Genomic DNA, 22,123 nt, shown 5'->3' with positions numbered 1-22,123 from the left:
ATTTAAACATAGTCTTCTAGTCAAATTCCGACTACAACAGTATGTTCCCCTTTATGTTGTTAGGTCTAACTCTCCATTGCAAAGGGCTCGTCTATTAAGATCATTTAGACAAATGATCACTCTCTGCAGATTTCTTGTGATAAATGACTGCGTGATCCAAATTCACTTGCTTGTAGAGACTTACTTATAACAAAAATTTCCCCTAATGGTAATATAATTAATATAATTACCATAAAATCACCAACTTGGCTTGCTTCCAATATTACCTAATCATTTATAATGTAACTACATCCTGCGCAGAACGCATGTCACATCCAGACGGTCTTCACATTTGTATAATTGGAAACCAAAACACGGATAAAATGAACTCTGGTCAAGCCTCTCCAATTTACTCTCTACATAGAAAAAGTACTGGGAAGTGCTGGAAAGATGATGCGCTATATATATATATATATATATATATATATATATATATATATATATATATATATATATATAGTGTGTGTATGTTTTTTAAAGAATATAAGTAGTATAGTAGTACTATATATATATATAGTAATATATAGTAGTGTGTGTGTGTGTGTGTGTATATATATATATATATATATATAATATGTGTATATGTAGTTAATTAGGTGGTGATGTTCTGTTTGCATATCCACAGGTTAGACTGAAAATATGAGGGTTAAATAATGGTGAGGTAATAAAAAACATACTACTCATAAAAGAAAACGAAAGAATTATAATTTGCATAATATAGGCACGTATTATAATTGATTGCACATATTTTGATATTTGATATCACATTAGCAACACAAGGCTATTGTCAACTAGTACAGCTGTTTTCTACTACTTCTAGTTTTGACCCAACTGTTAACAAGTGCTTACTCTGACGGTCTAACTTTACACCTGTAGACTTGGTTCATGCTCATCAGGCCTGACCACACAATCCCTCTTCTAATCTTGACATACTTTCCTCATAAAAATAAAGGGTTCTCAGTGGTTCATGTCTTGAACATATGGTTCTGTAAACACATTTAAAAGAAGGTTAAAGAGAGCTTCAAGGTAACACAACTAGTCCTAGTACTACTTCTATGGCATCATTCCTAAGAACCCTTTTGGCTCCCTTTGGCACATTTATTTTTAAGAGTGTGAGCTATCCATGATGTACGTCAACTCTGGGTGTCCATACACCCCAGATCGCAATGTGTCGACTCTGCTGCGCCATTAGCTATTTTTGGTCACAAACTTGTTAGCACGTTGTCAGTGTAAAGACAGCCAGTCATAAAACATCCTCTACTAATTCCAAGGACACACACGTTGACTTTAGAGTTCAGATTAGCACCCAGAACTGTCCACAGCAATGATCTCTGTGAATGGGTAAATTAGCAACCATGGCTGCCTAGGAGTGGCTGAACATGCTGAAATGTGAAAGTGTGTCTGGCTACATTTATTTGCCTGCTTTTTTTTTTTTGTAGCCGAGAATTTCTTGGCATGAAGGAGTTTCAGCAGAGCATGGTTGATTAGAACTTGTGTTTGAGGTTTTCGTTCTCTCTCATCAAAGTTCAAGTGGAAATAACACACATTGCTGAGCGTGTATGAGGGTATTATGTAGCTCCAGTGGAAAACATACCACGCAGGATTATTAGGCAGTGTTTCAGGCATAGGATTCCACATAAGCCCTTGAGCTGGGCTGCTTTTCTCCACAGCATACAGCCAAATGTTAGACATTTGCTTAAAGAATTTTTATTTAGAAAGTGTCTGTTTCTAAGGAGGCCCAGCTCTGGGGAGGGGAGGTTGAGGGGTGGTGAAGTGGTGAAGGATAGAGCGTGGGTAGATAGAGGGGACAAGGGAGAGGGGGTTGGGTGGGTAAGGGAGACTTAAGTTGGGGGGTGGGGGGGTTGGGTTTCTGACCAGTGACAGGATAAAGGAAACAGAGCAGCTCCAGAGGTCGGCTTGAGAAAACACAGCCTCTGTCAGTCACACAGACTCCAGGGCTGGGATTAGGCTCTGGCCTGGGGGGGGATCGAGTTTCTCCGGCCCAGGATACCTCACTCCTGCAAAACACTACCAGATGTGGAGCAGCAAAGACTGAGGGGGGAGGGGACTGTGTGTGTATATGTGTGTAATACACTTTTAGTTTTACCTGTGTGTTTTCATATGAGTGAACTAGCACCCTTTACTGGTCTGGGGCAGTTGTGGTAAGGTGAAATCTGAGAGAAATCTTCCCTTCCCATCTTCAGTTACGAAAGCCACCTGAAATGAGCTAATGACTCGCAGTGCTAGCAGACTCAACTCAATATTGATCTCAAACAATTTTTTTAAAATTTTAAAAAAGTTTTAAAGCCCATCCAGTGCCGCCATTTACCATTTCACCAATATTGTAACATTCCGTTCAAACACAGTCAAGTTGTATTGTGAAATAAGCAATTCTGATTGGTTGTAGTGTCTTATATTTGTCGAACGCTGACCTGTATGCGTAGTCTGCTCCTCCAGCAAGATTGCCCAAGGCTGCTCCACAACTCCCTCAGATGTCATAACCCTGAGAACTTCAGATGGAGACACATTTACATCATGCAGGTTGTTTCCTTCCTTTCTTTGTTGCCTGGCTTCACTGTTTCTTGTCTTTTGTCTTGTCTGGTTGACCTCTTCACCTTCCCAGCATCAGTGTGCTTGACCTAACTTTCCACTTAATGACCGTGACCAGCCCTTGTGCTGCAGAAGCTAGCTCTAAAACGAACCACGTTTTCTTTTTCTATTGTTTTGTTTAAAACTACAACACCGCCACTCATGTGGTTTTTGTGCAGAACATAAAAAGCCAGGTAGAGAGTTGATTACCATGTTCTCTAGTGGCCTCATCCAGAACAGGGTGGTCCTCAATGTCAGTTAGGGCATCCCAGAGAGACAAGCGTATGATTTCCCCAGCAGGACCCATTATTAAGGTGCCCAGTGCTCTGCCCTTCTCACACTCTGAAGGCACATGCAATGGAAGGAGGCAGGAGAAGAATCGGGTCATGATGAAATCAAGGAAAAGATTACATTACTTTCCGAATCCCTCAACATTACCTCTGCTCTGTGTGTTGTGGAATCAGTCGCTATGTGTTTAATCACTTGACTGTACTTGGACTCAGTGACTGTGTTCTAATGTTCTAAAGAAGTTTGCTCTCCTTGGCCGCTTGCCTTCATGGGTAACTTCATATGCTTTGATTAAACGGAGAGGCAAAGGCTGCATCGTATTACAACTCCTCTAATCCTTAACGCAAGTGGTGTTCACAAAAGATGTCAGTGGAAGAGAAAAGAAGCAGCACACTTGAATATGTCATTGTCTTTCAGCAGGATTCGTAACTCTCAGGAGATTTTGACACAGTTTATATATATATATATATATATATATATATATATATATATATCACTTGTGCATTACCTCTCAGCTCCAGAGGAAGGCTTCCTCGGATGATGCCAGAACGAGGCTGGTCTGCAGGTTCGCAGGGGTCTTGTCTGTAGAGAGCCATAGAGCTCTGTTTGCCAGGACCCTTTCGACCTATAAAGGGAGGTAGTGTCCCTGGAGTGCTCTGATGCTCTGGAATTGAAATAATACATATTCAGAAATCCTATTTAGTACTACTAGACATACTCAGTGTTGGGCATTCCTGTGCATTAGCTCTCTAACTCCTAAACACCAACTGAGGCAATTTCTTTTGGAATAATGCTGGCCCATCCTTCCAGCACAGCTCCAGAGACGTGGAGAATCTGTGTCAAGGTGCAGTAAATTTGCTCTTGCGGTGACCCAACACACTAGTAAGACTCTTTATGTTGTTGTTAGTTTCACTCCAGTCACCTGTCTGTGTGTAATTAATTACAATGAAAGTATTTAGGTGATTACAAAATGTAAATGTGGTGTAGGTCCACAGCAATCACTACACTGTAAATGTGGCACAGGGCAGAAGTAGCTTAGAAGTGTTTTTGAGGTTTGAGCTGATGTAAAATATAGCTATTGTTCATTTAAAGGTGAAATAGAAAGCATTATTTAGGTTGTCTTTGATTATGCCTGGAGGTAAAGCCTATTTAAAACCCTGTTATTTTACCTCCGAATTAAACATCCATTTTTTTCTTTAATAGCGGGCCCATGAGGAAAATGACAAACTCTGCTTTTACTGGCTGGTTTACAATGGCTCACAGGAGCAGCATCCCAGCTAGTAATATTTGGTTAGTAGAACGTTACGATTCTGGTTTATTTGTAACGTTTTGTAGTTGTAGTTTTGTTCCTAGAATGTTTTTTTTTATTATTATTTACTGTTTTTCCATTTATTATTTATTCTCGCAATTGACTATGGGCTTTTCACATTTGGTAGGCATATTTCAAAAAACTATGAAAGTTAAAAATATATTTTAAAAAATTATTTTTTCTTTTTTTAATAATCAGTATTAATACCTATTCTATGTTTAAATACATACTTGAAGGTTTGGAGAGGTCTGGAAATGACTGTGTGATATCAGTATCATGTGATTATGTATGATCAATGTTTTTACTGTATTATATTTTCTTTATTCTTTATTTTCAGATGTTTCCATTATGTTAGTTGTTTTCTAATTGGGAATAGTGTGTGAGACACTTCTAATAACATTGTGATACAAACCATTATAACGCCATGTTTTCAGAAATATTATTCCTTTAATGTTGCAGGCTAATGTTACCTTCTTGGAACCTTTTAAAAGCATTGCTCAACGCTCCTGAAAAGTACAGCATAGCCTAGCCTAACCTACCATAGCTTAGCACAAAAACTAATTGTTAGTCCTCTTAGTATTCTCTTAGCATAGTGTGTGGTTAGCTAGCTGAAGGGATTGTAGCCAGTTGGCTGGGTTAGCTTTTAGCATAGCGCCCAATCGGTCATATTTTAATTATGCCAAATTTTTCTTTTCAATAAAAATGTGTTACTTAACAATGCCAAGATAAATACACTTGTCCATTCTACAGCACCTTTAAACCACACATTTACCTTGTATCCTTTCATTCAAAGTATTTATTTGAGTTGGACTGCTCATAACCACAAAATAAGTTCTTGAGGCAATTAGTCCTGACTGTTATATTTCAATCACCTGCTCGGTTTCTGCGACTTTCTTTTCTTTTCTAACTCCAGAATGATTACTTCCGGTACGACTTCTCAGTGGAATGAAGCAGTGTGAATCTCACTGGCAGTGTTGACCATAAATACTTAAAAAAAGGCTTGACTGTTTACCGAAACTCCCACCTCTGTGGTAATGTAATGTGGTAAAAGACTTGTTTTGGAAAGCTTTCCTCCCTCCACAGAACGAGCCAGCTGATTCCAGTCTAGTCTGGTGATGTGGCAGGCCTTGAATCTATCCATCCTCACCCCTGTCTGTCCTCTGCTTTTTGAGGAGTTGAGAGCAAAATGACACAGATTTTCTGTAAACTCGTCTGTTTTTCTTCCCTCCTTTGGTCTCTTTGCCAATCAGGTTTTCTCTGCCCTTGCACAGAGTGCTTTGGCCTTGGCGGTCTGGCCCCAGAACCTCGCAGGGGACAAGCGAACTTCGGGTGTGCTGTTATTTATCATATCACCCCAAGAGATCTCCCCAGCACCCTGCTGTCAACTAGCCCTGCTGCTCCCCCGTCGCTCGCCCCACCACCCACCCTGCTCTAAAGGCTCTATTTAGCAGCAGCCAGGCCCAGGCTGAGCCGTACATGGAGAGGCTGTGATCGCTCCTCAGAGGGAGGCTATGCTTTTCTTTCACTGCTGCTGTTGCAATAGCGTAGCTACAGTGAAGGAGCCACTTCAGGCCTGTGGGGCTAAGCTTGTTTTGATTCCATGTGGGGACACTGTATGTGAACTAATAAGGAGCAGAGGGGTTGTCATCACATCTGTATGAAAAATGAGCATATGATATTAAGTAGCTTGTGAAAAAGGAGAATGATGTATTTGCCTGTACATCACTGCATTCCTTTCCGTCTGAAGAAAAAAAACCATTCCATCTCAGAAACTAATTTGACCATAACCAGCCAGTAAAATCATAGATTCTCTTTCCCCAATGGCTTGATTTTATAAGCCACTGAGCCAAACGCACCTTAAAAGGTTTATATTGTGTTGTGTGAAATCCATGAGTGATGTTCGGAGCTGAAGTAATCTATCCTAATGTCTGAAGAACAAGTCCAAATCCCTTCATGTTTCTGGCAGCATTCTCACTTTCACATTCCGGTTGATCAATCACATCAACTACAAATAAGATCTATCATGGTAATATAAGCTTATTCAAGTCATTACTTATACTGATATATTATAACGCACAGAGCATACCGGCCCAAGGTTCTCAAAAAAAACCATAAAAAAAACTCAATGGTTGGATTGCTGTGTACCTACCAGTAAATACTGGGGGCCTTTCGAATGGTCTCCTCCATCCAAACTGTTCTACAATATCGTCTTCTTTTCTTACAGTTCTACAAAGTTTGTTCTCCATACTTACTGCTGTACAATGTTCTTTTCCATCCACACTGCTCTGAACCTTTCTCCTCTGTTCTCATGGTTCTAGAATGTTCTTTCTACTTTCTCATAGTTCTAAAATTCTCCAATTGTACTAGAATGTTGTCTTCCATTCACACTTCTAGAATGTTCTCCAGCAGTGTAGCTGTTCAAGAATACTTTTCTCCATCATTACAGATCTAGAACATGTTCCTCAAGTCTAACTGTCCTAAAACGTCCCCCCCCCCATCTCTCAAATCTTCTGTTTCTGTTCTGGTTCTAGAATCTTCTCTTCTATACTGTATCTTCTTCCATTCTTACAGTTCTAGCATGTTCTCTTCCATACACACTGTTCTAGAATTTTCTCTTTTATCCACACGATTCTAGAATGTTCTTCTCCATTTGTCCTCCAATCATACAAGAACACTGGCTTCCACTTCCACTTCTAAAAAAAAACATACTTCTTCAGCATGGCTGTTTGAGAATACCTTTTTCCAATAATTTCAGATCTAGAACATGTTCCTCCACTCTAACTGTTCTTCCATTCTCACTGTTCAAGAATGCTATCTTTTAATTACACTGTTCTAGAATGTTTTCTTCCATTGACCATGTTCTAAAATCTTGTCCTCTATACACACTGCTCTACAGTATTTTCTTCCATTTTATACAGTTCTAGCATGTTCTCCTCCATCCACACTGAAATGTTCTCTCTTATCAACACAATTCTAGAATGTTCTCCTCCTTTCTCGTCGTTCTAAAATGTTGTCCTCTGGTCATACAAGAACGTTGGTTTCCATTCACACTTCTAGAATATTCTTCTTCAGCATAGCTGTTCGAGAATACTTTCCTCCATAATGACAGTTAAATGTTAGCTAGAACATTTCCTCATTCACTCTGTTCTAGAACATTGCCTTGTTGATTTCAAATGCTGTACCTCTATTCACACTGTCCTAGAATGTTTTTCCGACATTCACAAGGTTCTAGAATGTTCTCCTCTACACACACTGCTCTAACATGTTTAATCCATTCTTCAAGTTCTAGATAGTTTTCTTCCATTCATGGTATGAGAATGTTCTTTCTCACAGTCCTCCAATCACACTGGATTGTTGGCTTCAGTTCACACTGTTCTAGAATGTTTTCTTTTATTCTCACGGTTCTAGAATGCTTTTTGCTAGTCACATTGTTCAAGAATTTTGTGTTCTACTCAAACTGCCCTAGAAGGTTTTCCTCCATTTACAAGGTTCTAGAATGTTCTCCCCTGTTCTCACTGTTCTATAGTAATTTCTTGCATTCTTAGAGTTCTACAATGTTTCTCTCGTCCTTCCTCATGGTTGTAGAATGCTCTCTTCTATTCACACTGTTCTAGACTCTTGTCTTACAGTCATACTAGAACGTTGTCTTCTATTCAAACTGTTGTAGGATGTTCTCCTCCATTATCGCTGTTCTAGAATGTTTTCCTACATTCACAATGTTCTGCAATGTTCTCCTGCATCTACACTCTTTAATGTTCTCACCTCACACTGTTCTATGTATGCCAGTTTAGCTGAGCTAGTGATACCTATGCATTGTTCTGTACAGTACAGTAATAATAATAATAATGAATATGCAGCCACGAGTAGTAAAACGTGCAGCTGGACTTCTCTCCATACCTTTGTCCTCCACAGGTTCAAACCAAATGAGGTGATATTGCTCTGCAGCGTTAAGCTGGCAGCCATGTTCAAGGAGCTCATTCTGTCCACCTCCCATGATTGGCATGCCCTTCTGCTTCACACCTCTGCACAGGACATCCTCTGTCTCGTCCTTCTTCTCAGGAAGACCATCCTCCCTTTCTTCCTCATCCTCAGGAAGGCCATGATGACCATCTGAAACAAAAGCAGAGGGCAAAACTCCCTGTGGCTGTCAGAAATATAGACAACAAAGAAATGTATACCGCAAGAGAGGCCACTGACCGCTATACTGTTTTGACTGACAGTAACAGTAACTAGAGGGGAATGTACCATGTGTCTGAGAGTCCTCTTGATCCATTTGTGAAGGAAGCAGCAAAAGCACTTTCCTAAGTATGCATCTTTCTGAGGTTTTAGGACCAGTTGTAGCCGTGTTCATGTCACGGAGATGTATATCTGGCAGCCGCGGTACTGAATCCTTGTGTTCTCTAGGGTTGCTTCCATCCTTGACCTAAAAGACCAACTTGTGAGTCATGTTCACTTTACCTGTTTAAGTGTTTGTACATGAGATGTTAAAGTACACTACACAAAGAACACCTGTTCACCTCCAGCATCAGAGGACTATCCAGTTGCAATGGTAAAAAGGAATATCAGCCTTAAAGTTTAGAGACTACTGACTTACGTCATGGTCCTTGCCGTCCGAGTCAGAGGGAAGAGCTTGGTTAATGGGAGGTAGAAGGAAGGTGTTGGAGCTGGGCTTTGTTTGTGTGTTCGTTCTCTTTAAGTGTGTGTCATTGGCACTCTGTTTCACTAAAATAGGAGTGAGAACACAAGTCATTCTTCTGGTCACTCTGCTTTGGTACAATACAACCATATACACCATTTGTGACATTTTTGTGACACAGGTGGAGTTTGGCTTCTGCTTTTAACCCATCCTTGCAGTGAACACACACAGTGGACAGTGAGCACACATGCCCGGAGCGGTGGGCAGCCATCGCTGTGGTGCCCGGGAGCAGAGAGGGTGAAGCTGAGCCACCACTGCCCCATACTCTGCAGGTACACAGTTAGAGACTGTAGGTCATCTTTGTCCATGCACAGTCTGTGTTCGGCATTCCCTAGCTTTCATTAGTGTTCCATTTTTTTTTAAACACAGGACCATGTTTGGCTGGATATTTGTGGTTGGTGGTACGGTCAGTAACTGCTAACCTTAAGTGTATGAATCGTCACTGCCAGGCAAAAACCTTGTATCTTTAAGATGCAACTTTACAGTAATAAGAAAGAAAATCTTCTTAGCTTTCAATGGACAGATGTAAAAAAAATCCAAATAATTTTAGAGCCTTTCCATTGGTCCATTTATCATGAAATGTGGACAAAATGTAAAGAACTGACAGATTTATATAATGCCAAAATGTGGGGGAAGAAAAAAAAATTTTTTTTACATGACAGCCAATGGCCAATCAGAGAAGCAAAGGGAGGTGGAATTGGCCGTATGGCCATTTTCTGTAAATATTAAGAATCCTTTTTCTGCACTTTGCATGTCCGTTGCAAGTCCTTCCTCACATCGGCAAGTCATTGTATTGAGTTTGCTGAAGGGGAATTTTAGATTGCGCCCATTGTTGTCTATTTGTAGGGTAGACAGAACTTACCAGGGCCTTGCTGGCAGGCCCCCTCCATGTGTCTTCTGTAGTTGTTGACTCTTGAAAGGTGACTGCATCCCAAAGAGGGGTTGGTATACGCTGGTTTTAGAGAACGGCTTTCTTCCTCACCACCTGTTTCTATTGCACTTTGTTTCCATTGACGACTTACGTCCTTTGGGTAGCCAGTCAAATGCTCTGTAACCTGGTGAGTGTGTGTCAAAGTAAGAGAGATAAAAGCTATTGAGGAAAAGGTTAGGTTCTTTGAAGTCGTGGTCAAATTGTGTGCAAAGAAGAAATTTGACAGCAGTCAATGACACTGTGTGATACTGTTTGAAAAGTTTCAAATGATCAACCTCAAATAGATGCTATATGTGCTGTTACTATTCTGTTCGTTTCACATTCACAAAGGCCAAGTGCTTCCCATAAAAACAGTGTGATGCACCATTGACAGGGACTTGCAAAAAGAGTGGAAAATAATGCTGTTTAAGGTCAGATTATTTGTTCTAAATGGAGCTTTCCAAGCCTCTCATCTGATGATGGTGAAAGAATGGAAAATGTTTCTAGCAGCAATTACGTCGGAATTACATACAGAAAAAAAAACAGACATTGAGGAATCTGAGGTCACATTTTGAGCATGCCAGATAGAGTCAGATCACAGGAGACAACTGTTAGGCTTGCAGACAGTGATCCAGTCCCTTTCAGTTAGATCTCTTCTGCTAGATACAGTCAACCACAATTTCTTGTAATCTACATTGGCTCTTTATGTATTAAATTTGCCTAATAGGATTAAATGAAATGGAATGGAATGCAGAATTGGCCAAACAGGCAGTGTTACTACGCTGACCGTCTGGTCTTCAGGCCATCCTGTGAGCTCTTCCTGAACACTGGTTTCTGCTTCAGGTATTGGGCTCATCTGAACTCTCTGGGTTCCCACTGCTGCTCTGAAAGTCGCCTTCATGTTTCTTTTTATCGCCGGGTCCTCTGGACATTTTGTCTTCGAGATCACAGAGTCACCTGTTAACAAATATGATAAATGCTAATTCAGTGGTACTCCTCTAAGACTGGGAGGTATAATGCTAATAACACATACTGCAGTATTTTAATTGATGAATATATTTAAAATCCAGCTCAAGACCAGCTGGTTTCAGATGGTTTAAGCTTGTCCCTGATAATCAAGGGGGTGAAAAGCTGGTCATACAGCTGAAAAGCATATCCTATACTGGTGTGTTTTCATTTAAGTGATGGTTAAGCTGGTCTATCAACATGGTCGATCAACACTGATTTGACCAAGCTTGTTGACTAGTCATGCTGGTCGTACAGGTCAACCACTTTAGTCATGCTGGTCATGCTGGCCAACTGTCTTAGTCATGCTGGCCAACTGTCTTAGTCACGCTGGTCATACTGGTCAACTACTTTGGTCATGCTAGTCTGTCTTAGTCATGCTGGTCATGCTGGCCAACTGTCTTAGTCATGCTGGCCAACTGTCTTAGTCATGCTGGTCATACTAGCCAACTGTCTTAGTCATGCTGGTCATACTGGTCAACTACTTTGGTCATGCTAGTCTGTCTTAGTCATGCTGGTCATGCTGGCCAACCACCTTGGTCATGCTAGTCTGTCTTAGTCATGCTGGTCATACAGGTCATGCTGGACAACCAGCTTGGTTATGCTGATCAGACTGGTCAAACACCTTGGTCATGCTTGTCATGTTGTTCATGCTGTTCATGCTAAACCATCAAACTCAAACGAGAACATACCCTATGCTGGTCAATAGCTAAGCTGATCAACCCACTTGAGTTTTTTTCACCAGGGTCATGTCTATCTAATAAACTGCCAAATGAGCATGTAACTCCAATTTACATTTTTCGGATGTCAGGGGAGAGCTCGCTGGTACTATTTGGGACTATTTGTTTAAGACTGAAATCATTGCAACACTAATTTATACTAGTTTTTTATTACATTCATTATTTTTAATACAATCATGTAATTACGATGCAACCTCTCCCCTCACAACTCTGGTAAAACCACTGTAATATTTGGAGATCGTTTGGAACTGTTAAAATTAGCACAATGCCACAGATTGAGAACAAACTAATCTGATATATCAGATTTACAAACAGTCGACGTTGGCCAGTACTTTACAGTTCGAAGAAGTTCTGCTTTTCCTTAGGCGTACTGCTGCTGCAGAAAGGGCACAAAATGAGCTATAATGTGGCTGCAGTGCTTTCCCCCTGGCCATGAATGGAAGGCATTCATAGGGGAATGTTTGGTACACATATTCTAAAGATGTAATTATCTCCCATTTGAATGGAAGCTACTGTAATAAGATGATGGCCCAAACCAAATAATTCCTGACTTGCTCTTTGTATTTGGCGGTGTTGCAATGTGGTGTATCTCATTTACCTAAACAAAGACTATCTTTGAAAGCAGGCAACCTTTATCTGATCCCAAGCAGTACTTGTGTACTGGGGTTGCTAAGCATAATCATACCTGGTGCCAGATGAGGCCTGTCCTCATTCTGTCTGGGTGCCAGGCTCTGGGTAATGGGTGACAGAGGGCCGGAGGGAGGCTTATGCGGTCGTGGAAAGCAGAGGAAACGAGGCTGATATCTCACCTGCCCTGGTCTGGGGTACACAGAGTTACCCTGACCTACAGAGACAGCATGATCCTCCCTGCCTGTAAAAAAGTTCTGATTTAATTGATTGAATCAATTGACTGCTTTTTAAATATAATAATTATGAATATTTAATTCAAGACTGCTGTATATATTGTATCTTCACAACATATTACAAATTGATGGAAGAGGAAAAATTAGTATATAGTACCAAAATAGTTTTTCAGGCCTCTCAGAACAGGTTCTTAATCATGGATAAGGATTAATCATGGGTGTTTTCTAAATATGTGTGTGACTTTCCTACTAGTTTGTCCTGCAAAAACCTTGTTTCTCCATTTTGGATGTTTTTTTACTTTTAATATAATTCATCATCATTTCATGATGAATAGACCAATAGAAATGCTCCAAAATGACTTCATTACTTAAACATATAATTAACAATCTTTTACATTGCCCTGCACTGAAAGTTAACACGGTAGCCCTCCTCATCCTTTAATGCTGCCATTTTGGGGATATAAGATTTGTTATCTGTCTGTTTTGGTCTGTTTGTTTGCGCTGTGTGAGCGAAAATGTAGGGTTATGTTTGTGAGTGAAATGTATCATGGGTAGTGTAGTCATTTTAAGGCATTGGAAACTGTAGTCACTGCAATGCTGAAAAAAACATTTATGACATGGTTCATATTTGGAAACGCAGAGTGGCAAAAACGTGGTTATTGTTCCAGGGCAGCAGGGAATGTAATGTTATTCTCCTGCAGAGGCATCAGGTTACATACAGCTTCAATTCACAAGCTGCCATTACAGAAAATCCTTCGCTGTGGTGGACAGAAGGAAGGGATTCATGCAGTAAATGGTGTTTAAAAGGCCTGGCTTTTGTGTCATTGATCGTATTAGCTAGCTGTAGTTTTAGTAAGACAGCTAGTGTTAGCTACAGATGACGTACAAACTATAGACTAACCAACGTTTTTCAAGTTGTTTTGCCCCTTAATTTAAAGACTAGTATCAAAGTAGAAAACCAATATTTAAAGACTTCTCCCAACTAAAACTCCAATGTCTCGATTACTTTTTCTACCATGATACTTTATTGACTTTATGGATACTTTATTATTGCTTTTACAAGAGTTTTTACAAATGTCCCCTACTCAACACTCATATTTACTCACACCCCAGACACGTGACTTTTGACTAGGACCTGCATGAAGTCACATGCACATCTCAGGTTACCTGGTTTGTTTCATGATGGACTGACCTTCACCTGTAGGCTGGCTCACATAGTCCTGTTCCTCTACAGGCCTGTGCTGTGGATGGAGGAGCTGAGTGGCACGTTTAGGAACTGGCAGCAGGGACTGAATAACACTGGTATGGCATCCTACCTTGGCCTGAGACTGGCAAGAGAAAACAAAATGCAGACGTTTACTCGTTTGATATTTCACTGTCTTCCTCAGTCTTCTCGAGTCCCGAAACAACAAAAACACTCTTCAAAACCTCACACTCCTTTTGAAGCTGTGACACTTCAATGTTATGTGCTTATATTCTATTATTTACTCTTCCTTTGTACAGGTGATCTATGTTCCCTCCAGATTCGCTCATGTTTTTGTTAAAATATCTGTAGAGTAAAGGCAGCAAGCGAGGCCCACAGCAGTGATGCGCACTGCAGTTCATTTGGCTGCACCCCTCTGAAATACTTTCAAAAGAATAAGTGCTAAAATGTTTTGATCCCCCGAGTCGAACATTTAACAACATTAAAGTGAGACCAGGTGTCAGCGTGTTAAATAGTTCAGCATGCAGAGACGTTTTGAAAGCTTTTACCTTAGGAAATACCACAGAGAGAGAAAGGGGGTGAGAAAGAGAGAGGGAGATGGTGGTGGGGGGATTTTTGGCATTGACCTAAATAGACAGTCCTCTGTTTATATAACATTTGTGCTTAGTTTTGTTTTACTTGCATACAGTATTTGTCCTAGATTATCTCCGGCGATGTTGCGATTATTTGGTCTTTGTCTGTGTACCATCATCTGTCTGTGGAAGTATGAATACGATTTACATGAATTCAGATGTGCAGTGATAAGGATTGCGGCTGCAGGCTTTTGCGGGTCCTGGCTACCCAGGGCACACCTGTGCTGTTTACATTCAGCCGTAGTGGGAACGTGACGAATGGGGCGCTCTGCACACAGGCCACCCACACCGCGTGCCCGTCTCCAAGCTGGGACGCGTCCCAGTCCCTAAACACACTGATTACCACATTCAGCTCTCATCACCTGCATCCTTCCCTGATTTGGCCTGGGACTGCATCTGCTCAGGTCTTACACTGCAGCTGCTTCTGCTGCTTCTAGGGATTGCTCTATGTAATACTGGTCTGAGGGTGGTCTCCTTAAAATGCAAGCCTATTGTGCAGCTATTAATCTCAATACATATTATTTATTGTGTAACTACTATGAATTATTTGGAAACTACTCTGAAATTAATGTCCGTTATATGTAAGGAAGTGCCTAGTTTAGAGGTATTTTTGGTATCTTTGCAATAATTGCAGACCTGAGAGGAGCTTTTACATCACCGTCAAGGGCTGAAAATTGGAGTGTGCTGACTGTGAGGTTAAACAAGCTGCAGGTAGACACATGTATTGCTCATTAAAGTTTCAAATAGTTGACTGACCATCAATTGCTTGTTGTTGCTCAAGGTTAGAGGACCAACTTACGCTAGTTATCAACATTAATATCTTTCTATTATTAATAATTTGCTAGCATTAATTGGTTGACTAGCTAGCTATAGCCTGTCCTCAAAGTCAGACAACAGCCAACAGGAGTGCTGTGGGGAGAAAGTGCCATCAATCCACTCTGGAGAGAGCAAGACCAGTTGTGCTCTCTCGGATTCTGGCTGCTGACGATTTAAACCAGAGATCCTCAGATCATCATGTCACCCAGATATCAAAAGAGGAGCAAATTGGCCTAAGAATCCCTCCGATTGACCTGTAGTGTGGGCCAGACTGTTGAGTGTTTACTGGTTGATGGCGTTATAAGCTTGGGGTAGTTTATGGTAGGTGTGTGGTAGGTTTGATTCTTAAGTGGTCGAGCGAGAATTGCACTCTCTCCACCAATTAAGATGATCTAAGAGGCTGTTGGAAAACTAGGCCCAGCAGGCACTAGTTAGCAAGTTAGCTAGCACAGCCAAACACATAAGAACGTATTCCAGATTATGTCTGGATGGTTTGATTATACTTTCACGTCACTATACAATTTTTTTATTAGCAACTTATTCAGGTTAAAAAATATAACAGATGAACAGGATGAACATGACGAGTAACAGAAGATGATAATATGTGCTAATGTTCCTTCGGTACATGGTGTGTGTGGGTTGGGAGAGCCCTATGTTCCTTCAAGGCCCTAATTTTAAGCCCAGGAAGGGCTTAAAGAGAGTTAATGTCCAGCCATGCTTAAGTAAAAGGACAGGTCCTTCAAATTTCTTTTATCATGACAAACAGAACGTTTCAGTTCTGAATGGGTCTTTATCGTAACTAGATGAAAGTTAAGATTCAGGTCTAGGAAGCAGTGTCCAGATGAATGCCTAAGCGTGACCTATACAGTCACTCTCTCCACCTGCATTTGTATGGGTGTGTGTTTTTGTTGTTTTCCCGCATGACTGGGTGCGGTATCTGCCTAATCCTGCCTCCACAGACGACTCTCCAACTCAACAAGAGGGAAAGGATTAATGTGCGTATAATGAGGCGACAGCCAAGGCTTGCGCCGTGTTTGCAGATTGTCCTGGAGAGGAATGGGATAGATTATGGACTGTCTGCTTATATAAAGCCCCTTAGGACAACTTTATTAAGATTTGCAGCTCATATCCTGCAGAGGTCAATCGGGATAATATACTTAAATTGGCTGTTTGATTGGCTTGGAATGTGAGGAAATTGGAGACACCTTGAGCGGTGAGTGTGTTTGGAGCATATAAGCTGCAGGCTTATCAGCCCAGCCCAGGTGCTGCTGCAGCTCGGCGCGTTACTGTGACGCGAGATTAGGGAATGAGACGTAAAATTAATATACACCACTTCACCGCTCTGCCTTCAGGACGGGGTTAACTCTCGAGACCCGAATAGAGTTGTGGTTCTCCTGGCCTAGGCCTGGTAAACTAATACTGCTGTGAAGGCTGTCGCCCTGACCTGAACCTGCGTCTAAATTCGGTTAGGTAGTAAAAGGCTGGGAGATTTACTGTGGCCTGCCCACTCTGACTCTCTTTCTCTAGTTTATATCCCACTTCTCCTTCAGCCAGCCATCGGGTGTCGACCTTAGCCAGGCCTGCACAATGGATCATTTGTAGCAAATCTGGACCTCATAACTGAAGAAATCTGACAGAGAACGGCCTGTTTTAACACCCTGGACTCTGCAATGTGCGTATATCATCCATTTCTAAAACGTGCAAATTTAATGTGCTTAAATTTGTTATAGTAGAGTTATAGCAAAATTATTTAGCCACTTACACTTTATCCAAAACTATTTACCATGAGTCTAACGTGGGAAACATCATATAAACGTGGGTGGAGAACAGCAAAGCTACACATGTAGTACATGTGAATGTAAGTGCCTACTGTGCAACTTACCCCATATGTGCGATTAATTGTAGCATTAGTGAAGAAAAGAAGATGAGCAAATCCACCTGTACTGAAACACAGGTGCAGGACACAAGCAAGTATACCAGTGTAGAAAAACTAGAAAAGTGTCTGCACACTGTTTAACAAGTAGCTCCCATATTTTATTGCAGTTGCACTGTTTTGACATCTGGGGTCTTCATCGGGCAAATACCCAAGTGAATGATTAGGCCTTTTTTATGATGTTCATCTGAGTGCACTGTGTTGCATTTTAATATGAAATCAGTACACGTATGGTTTTTCAATGTGAATATTAATATTTTAATTGCTTTATGTGATCCACATGCTGCTTTATAGTCTAATTATCTTTTTTTTTCTAGATATTTGTGGTTCAGTGGTGGTGGGTATTGAGATAATTGAGATGTCATGACTGGTCCCAGGTATCTGGCTGGTATTTGCTTGATGAAAACCCTAGAGGTCAAAACGTTGAGTGTGCTTATACTTCTTTTTGTTTTTTACTCTAATTGTAGCATTCCCTAAAAGTCTGGTAATTTAAAAAGCGCAATTAATTCAGTGTAATTCCCTGTAATTTAAGCGAAATCCAGGAATATTATGTGTATAGTAAGTATGTAAATTTGTTTGGGGTGAAAAATGCTCAGATATGGTTTTACCTATTTACAACCCTGTTATTTTGGCTGTAAGAGTGAGACAGTATAGATTCAAACTAATACTTAACATGCAAAGATTTGAGGCAGACAAAGATGTAAGGCAGACAGTGGTTCATATGGTGTTCTCCGACCTCCAGATAGCAGAGTTGTACTCTGTTCCTTAGCTTTAGCATCCTCGCTCACCGAGTTTAAATAACCTTTCTGTGGACACTGGACCTTCATGCTTGTCTCAGAAAACTGACAAATCAACAGCAATGCATTCTCCTGAAAGGGCCGTTGTGTTCTACTACGTTACAGCTTTAGGGCTCAAAAGGCTTTCTCTAGTGGGCTGGGTGTATATTACATTTTGCTGGCATAAATGAAATTATCCTAGGCTATTAAATGACAGTCTATTTTTGTCATTTGTGCTATTTAAAGTTCTGTTTTACTGTTTTCTTTGCATTTTTAAATGAGGAGGCAAAAGGGTTTAAGGTTCACGGTATGTCAGTTTCACATACAAAAGTTATTATTCAACTATGCAAGATTTTCAACTAAGGCAGCTTTAAACTACATTTAATATCTATGTTATATTTTATCCTGTGTTAGTTTGCGCCCCACTGTCCTAGGTATAATCCACAACACTGTGCTACTGCAAACTCTTCTGTAAATCTACAGGATTTATAAACAGTATTCTTTTTTACTGTACTTTACTCATGTACTCGTGTTTCAGACACATTATTGGTCATTATTGATTGCTCGTAAATTTACCCTTGATCAGTTTCCTTGTTGTCACATACTCTACCTGGTTTTTGCCGTATGCCAAGATGGCTTCAGTGAGGTCTTGGAGAGTGTGCAGCTGAATCTCTGCTTCCCCTGTGGAAGTCCTAGAAGCCCTCCCTTTTCTGTTGACCTTGTTGGTTTGGCAGGAGGACAGCGCAAGGTCTTCTGAGTAAAGAATGAGCGGACCTCTCCTCGTGCTGTAGGTTTTAGGTGGTGTAGGCTCCACTCCACCAAGAAGTCGTCCACTGCTGGATAAGCGAAGCAGAGGAGGCTGGGATCTCCAGTTAAAGTAGTCCTGGTGGAGATTAAATGACATAAAAGGGACTCTGTTTAACTTAACAAGTTCACAAGGTCAGGTAAGGACAGTGGAATTGGTGATACAGTGGCAAAGCCTGAAAAATGTCCTTTTGGAAATGTTCTTTACCTTACATTTGAAATAAAGGACTGAACATGACCTGAAAGTAAAAGGATTTGATTGCATTCAGCGACAAGAGCATTAGTGTGGTCAGGATGTAGAATGATCACCACTCCACCTAACCTCATCCCATAGTCCCCAACTCATCCCAAAAGCATTGGATGGAGCACCATTATTCCAGAGAACACAGTTCTCCTCACCTCTAGCCCACGCATGGCATTAAACATGCCAATAGGTTCATATTCATCTGTGCCAGAAAGTCATATTCTTTTGGCATGACTTTTCTACAGGAACTAAACAAGCTGTGTGTGCATTTGTGCATCTGTGTCAGCAATGAGTGCAACTTAACATAGCTGAAAGCATTAATTAAAAGGGGTGTCCACAAACATTTGGACATATAGTGTATTTTGGACAAGCCCTTTTTTTATAAAGGACCCTGGCCCTTTTCAAAGGGGCCATGAGTGATTGGACAATAGAATAATCTTACATAAAATGGATATGATACATTTCTAGTTGGAGGACCATAGCAGATAAAGATGTGTACTTTTTCTGGTCTGGTCATTCTCTGCCAGCCCTATAATGAAGCCATCTTTAGCTCCAGTGTTCAGTGAGTAAAACGCATTCTCAGTTAAGTTCAGGTCAGGTGAAATCTTTATCTTATCAGTCTACAAGACGTTCCGTTCTTGAGACCAACCAGTGGTTTGCATCTTGTGATTAACCTTGGAGGTCATGGTGGTGTATTCTTTTCTCCTGCATGACTAAACGTATTCATTTAGTCTATAGCTAACTACCAAGCTTACCACTTCATTCCTGCTTCTTAACAAGCCACCAAACAAAAGATTTATGATGTGTATATATACTGTGTATAGGAAGAAATCCCTAAAATGGGATGACTGTATATAGAAGGAAATAGCTGAAATAGGAGGACTGTGTATAGGAGGAAATCTCTGAAATGCAAGGCCTGTGTATAGGAAGAAATCTCTGAAATGGAAGGATTGTATATAGAAGGAAATAACTGAAATTGGAGAACTGTGTATAGGACGAAGTCCCTAAAAATGGAAGGACTGTATATAGGAAGAAATCCCAGAAATGGAAGGACTGTGTATAGGAGAAAATCCCTGAAATGGGAGGACTGTGTATAGAAAGAAATCCCTGAAATAGGAGGACTGTGTATAGGAAGAAATCTCTGAAATGGGGAAAAATGTATATTGTAAGAAATCTCTGAAATGGGAGGACTGTGTATAGGAGGAAATCTCTGAAATGGGAAAAATGTATATAGTAAGAAATCTCTGAAATGGGAGGACTGTATATAGGAGGAAATCTCTGAAATGGGAGGACTGTGTATAGGAGAAAATCTCTGAAATGGGAGGACTGTGTATAGGAGGAAATCTCTGAAATGGGAGGACTGTGTATAGGAAGAAATCTCTGAAATGGGAGGACTGTGTATAGGACGAAATCCCTGAAATGGGAGGACTGTGTATAGGACGAAATCCCAGAAATGGAAGGACTGTGTATAGTAAGAAATCCCAGAAATGGGAGGACAGTATATAGGATGAAATCTCTGAAATGGGAGGACTGTGTATAGGAGGAAATCTCTGAAATGGGAGGACTGTGTATAGGAAGAAATCTCTGAAATGGGAGGACTGTGTATAGGAAGAAATGTCTGAAATGGGAGGACTGTGTATAGGAAGAAATCTCTGAAATGGGAGGACTGTGTATAGGAGAATCTCTTGAATGTCCATTTTTGCTGTTTTTCACTTTTTACATAATGTGAATCTGGCCGTTGTTTCTTCACTTTGTTTCAGAATTTCATAATGAATGAACCAATAGAAATGTTCCAAAATGACTTGATCTATAATCTGAATCTTTATCTAAATCTTCCATTAAAAGTTAAGGAGGGTTTTTCCTTCTCTTGTAAAGTTGCTGTTATGTTTGTTTCAGCATGTTTATTTATCTATGTGAACCTAGGTACATAAACCAGTGACAGACATATATGAACATAAATTCAGTCATGTCTGTAAATAAATAATAAAGTCTACATAGTCCTCATAAGAGGGGGTGGTGGTTGCAGGCACAAAAAAGCACAGTTCCAATGTATTTAAGTTGTCACTTACAGGCTGTACTATACTCAAGATCCAAGACTGTTGTCTGATCATATACAAACTGTGAATGCTACAGCCTGTTAAATAGACCATTTCACATTTAGGCTTATTAAAACATGTTCTCATGTAAAGATCATGTGATGTACCTCAGGTTCGAAATAGACTTCCAGTCTTCTGTACCGACCACCATCATGTGGTTGGACCTCTTGGCTATATCCGCGACTCAGGAGTGACAGAGCGAGGTCTTTCATGGTGGTGCTGACGAGTTCAACAGAGAATATTTCAGAATAATGCATACAGAGAGTATTTCATAAACACAGAACAGCAGATTGGGGGTTAATTATATTTTTAATTAACTATTTGAAGTGTTAAATTGGTTAGTGATGAGATTTGGTTAATATGTAGTTATTTGTGGAACTGGTTAATATATAGTTAGTAACTGTTTTTTTCTGATGACTCAACTTCCTCTATCACCTGGATCTACTTACTCTTAACAAGTTAAGTCATAAGACCACTTTTTGAGACCCCATTTGAGGTAGGAACACTGCTAAAGTTTCAGTTGATGCCACACATGCATTAGTTTTAGTCCTGTGTATCATTCTCTTGGTTATAGGTCTACTAAAGTGAAGAAATGGCTCATCGTACCCCACTATCCCCTAAGAATTTCCATTTTTTTGTCCAACTCAAAATGAAATGAACTGCCGCCCCAACCTCTGTGTTGTCTTACCTGAGTTATGTTGCTGTACTCCTCTCCCGTGCAGACGACACTTCAGCATTTAGCGAATGCATTCTGAGGAATGTTTAGTGTCACTGAATTGGACTTGCCCCTTTTGCTCTGCAGCACAGTCACATCTGACTCCTAAAGCCTCTGTTTGCTGGGCCTCACTGTTGCTAGGCTCTCCACAGCTCCTCAGAACAGGACTGTTTTCATGTTGCCTTGGATGCAACCGAGGGGTTACCCCCTCCTGGTCAAGCCAGCTATTCTGGCTGCCTTGGTTGCACCCATCTTAGCAGTTAAACAAAAAGAAGGGAAGTTCCACCCGTTCACACGAACAGCCTGCGCTGAGACTCAGTGAGAATCGAAGGCTTAGACCAATAGCTTGCCTTCATTTCCTGTCAACTCAGTAGGTCAGGATGGCACAACAACCACTCATTAGGGTTTTTAATTGTAGTTTTGTCACTTTTTAGAAGCTATTTCTTTCTCCACAGACTGCTCCT

At 40.6% G+C, this 22,123-nt stretch overlaps 1 protein-coding gene across 2 annotated transcripts in view; it reads right to left on the bottom strand.

Moving 5' to 3' along the window:
* Nucleotides 1-21,756, bottom strand: part of kiaa2012 (KIAA2012 ortholog) — a 36,897-nt gene extending 15,141 nt beyond the window's left edge. Inside the window, exons 1-13 of one of the 2 annotated variants that reach the window (XM_072685689.1) lie at nt 21,633-21,756; nt 21,052-21,163; nt 18,411-18,683; nt 13,632-13,767; nt 12,262-12,447; nt 10,619-10,788; nt 9,784-9,976; nt 8,820-8,947; nt 8,471-8,648; nt 8,123-8,335; nt 3,425-3,580; nt 2,839-2,970; nt 2,472-2,549 (exon numbers count right to left, since the gene is read on the bottom strand). In XM_072685689.1, the coding sequence (XP_072541790.1) occupies nt 2,472-2,549; nt 2,839-2,970; nt 3,425-3,580; nt 8,123-8,335; nt 8,471-8,648; nt 8,820-8,947; nt 9,784-9,976; nt 10,619-10,788; nt 12,262-12,447; nt 13,632-13,767; nt 18,411-18,683; nt 21,052-21,156 (1,948 nt within the window). In that variant the 5' untranslated portion in view covers nt 21,157-21,163; nt 21,633-21,756. The remainder of the gene's footprint in view (nt 1-2,471; nt 2,550-2,838; nt 2,971-3,424; nt 3,581-8,122; nt 8,336-8,470; nt 8,649-8,819; nt 8,948-9,783; nt 9,977-10,618; nt 10,789-12,261; nt 12,448-13,631; nt 13,768-18,410; nt 18,684-21,051; nt 21,164-21,632) is intronic. The other variant, XM_072685690.1, reaches the window with a different exon arrangement.
* Between the last annotated feature and the right edge of the window lie 367 nt (nt 21,757-22,123).

This window comes from Salminus brasiliensis, chromosome 8 (assembly GCF_030463535.1).
Source record: "Salminus brasiliensis chromosome 8, fSalBra1.hap2, whole genome shotgun sequence".
NCBI classification, from domain to species: domain Eukaryota; kingdom Metazoa; phylum Chordata; class Actinopteri; order Characiformes; family Bryconidae; genus Salminus; species Salminus brasiliensis.
The sequence above is the reverse complement of the archived record's forward strand: the minus strand, read 5'-3'. Positions and strand labels throughout refer to the sequence as shown.